Source organism: Camelina sativa, chromosome 5 (genome assembly GCF_000633955.1).
Source record: "Camelina sativa cultivar DH55 chromosome 5, Cs, whole genome shotgun sequence".
NCBI lineage: Eukaryota > Viridiplantae > Streptophyta > Magnoliopsida > Brassicales > Brassicaceae > Camelina > Camelina sativa.
In genome coordinates, this window is record NC_025689.1 from 16,588,509 (window position 1) to 16,591,270 (window position 2,762).

Consider the following 2,762-nt stretch of genomic DNA (forward strand, 5'->3'; position numbering starts at 1 on the left):
AACCTTAGCGTTCCCTTCTCTTTCCGGCCAACCGATCCCTCGGTGAAGCCCGTTGATCGCTTGCGTGCTTTCTACGGCGATGATTACTACGTCTGTAGGTTTCAGGTTCGTTCTTTACTCTTTCTTCCTAGCTAATTACTTGAAGTCAAAGGAATCTTTAGTTTATAGGGTTTGATTGGTGGAGTCTTGAGTGTAGGAGGTTGGAGATATAGAGACTGAACTTGCAGAGGTTGGAACAGAGAGAGTTATGAAGAAGATACTCACTTACAGAACTCCTGCACCACTTAATATACCGAAAGACAAAAGCTTTTGGGGATCGAAAGATGAAACTATACCTTTACCGTCTTGGCTAACTGAGGAAGATGTTGCTTACTTCGTCACCAAGTTTGAAGAGAAAGGCTTCTCTGGTCCAGTCAATTACTACCGTAATTTTAACCGGTAAGCTTTTGTACAAGAGAAATTGTTGTCCCCGTCCCTATTGTTTAGGCAGAAGTGTCAACTGCGTTTTGTAATGGCAGGAACAATGAGCTGTTGGGTCCATGGGTAGGAAGCAAAATCCAGGTGCCTACAAAGTTTGTGATAGGGGACCTTGATCTGGTCTACTATATGCCTGGTGTGAAGGAATACATAAACGGTCCAAAGTTTAAGGAAGATGTGCCTTTACTCGAAGAGCCTGTGGTCATGGAAGGAGTGGCTCACTTCATTAACCAAGAGAAGCCTCAAGAGATTCTCCAAATTATCCTTGACTTCATCTCCAAATTCTAATCTTTGTTTTCCAGACTCTTGCAAGTTCCATAATAAGTTGAATTATGAGGATATCTCCTTAGTCATGGTTATGCCTGCGTTACTATAGTTGGATGCGTGCGAATAATGTGACATTATTCTAAGTAATAATAAGTAAATGGTTCATATGACATTATTCTTATGTTTTTTTTTTGGTTTTGTTTTGGACTTTAACATTATTCAAATTTCAAAGGCTCAAAGTTATATAGTTGATTGGTAGTAGCGTGATGTGTTTGAATGAGACAGCCCGATCTTCTTTTTTTAGTTATACTAGGATACACGGTTGATTAGTAGCTTCGTTGGTTTCACTGTTCATTGTTTTTTTTACTCCTTCCTAACAACTAGAATTCAAAATTTTAGTGACACTCTAGATTTGTTTTCAGATAAGTAACCTTCATTTCACATTTATTTATTTGTAGTATATATATATATATTTTTTTTTTCTCCACTTTTTGGACAATATGCTCTTGCAAATCGTCAACGCATTGAGCCATCAATGATTCCTTGTACTCTTCTATCTCCAATGAGTTCATTTGCATCTCAAAATCATTCAACGGAAATACTAATGTAAGCTACACAACCAAGTAAATTAACATCTGTTTTCGTTTTCTGTTCCAGAAAAAATCATGTATATAAACAGCTTAGTAAAGCTGTTAATGCCGAAAACTTAAAAAAATGATCTAAGAGGTTTCATTTTCAGTCCGTTTACACTGTCGTGAAAGTCAAAGATAAAGACTTTCCCAAAAAGGCAAAAATCCTAAACCAAATTTAAAGAATCTATACTAATAAGAAGTAGAAGCTTCTAAGACTGTCCACTTAGGATTTAAAACCTTCAATTATAATAAGACAACCTATCAGGATTTAACATGTCACTTATTAACATTTTTTAAAATTTCCAGAATTTTCTATATTAAGAATTATTTTAAAACAACCTATCAGGATTTAACATGTCATTCATTAACATTTTTTAAAATTTCCAAAATTTTTTAGAAATTTTTTTTTTAAAATTTATGGAAATAAAATAACTATATATGCACAATATCCCACATCGGCTAGAAAAGTTTTAGACAATGGTTCAGAACCAATATAAAAAATAAGATTAATATGCTACCAACAACGAATGAGCAGGAAAACTTGATTTATCAAGCATCCAAGTTTAAAAATTATTCGGTTTGATCCGGTTTTTTATTTGATCAAATTAAAACTTTGAAAAGTTTCAAAAAAATATTATAATTTTTAAAATTCTTAACTTTTAAAAAGTTTTTAAATATTATAATTTTTAAATTTTAAAAGTTGAAAATATTATAAATATTAAAACTTTTTAAAAGGTTCAAATTTTATATTTTGAAACCTTTTAAAAGTTTAAAATACTATAAAAACTGATGTAAAACATAAATTATCTTATTTATCTACGTTTGTGCTTTTAATTTATTATGAGCTACAAAACATATTTTTGTGTATGATTTTATAGATGAGTTGATATTCTTTCATTATTTTTTTTATTTTTGGGTCTAAGGAAGAAGGATTGACATCGCAAGATCTTGATTTGATGTTTGAGTCAAGTTTTAGAGTTTAAAAAAGAAAGATGGACAACAAACACACATGTTTTATTAGCTATACATAGGCATGACCAAAGTTACGGTTGTCACGGTTATGGTTTATTAACCATCGGTTATAGTTAGAAATATTGTTTAGCCTTAACTATAACCGTTTATTATAAACGGTTACGTTTAAATATAGTTCTGGTTCAAGCGGTTACAGTTATATACGGTTACGGTTATTTGAGAATATGATACAATTGATATTATTTGATGATATAACATACTTGATATTATTTATTTATAATTAATAAGTTTTTATAGTGTACTCATATTTCTATATATCATATGATTCATATTAAATAAATTATTATTAGTATATTTTATTATGTTTTTAAAATATTATAAACCAAGTAAGGATTTTGGTTGGAGAAGATTCTA

General features: G+C 30.8%; 1 protein-coding gene across 1 annotated transcript; it reads left to right on the forward strand.

Moving 5' to 3' along the window:
- On the forward strand, positions 4-919 carry LOC104789312 (bifunctional epoxide hydrolase 2-like; the record flags this gene model as incomplete). The annotated part of the gene is made up of 3 exons (XM_010515033.1): positions 4-105; positions 197-438; positions 519-919. Coding segments are annotated over 3 exons (591 nt in total), but the record flags the coding sequence as incomplete, so codon positions are not given.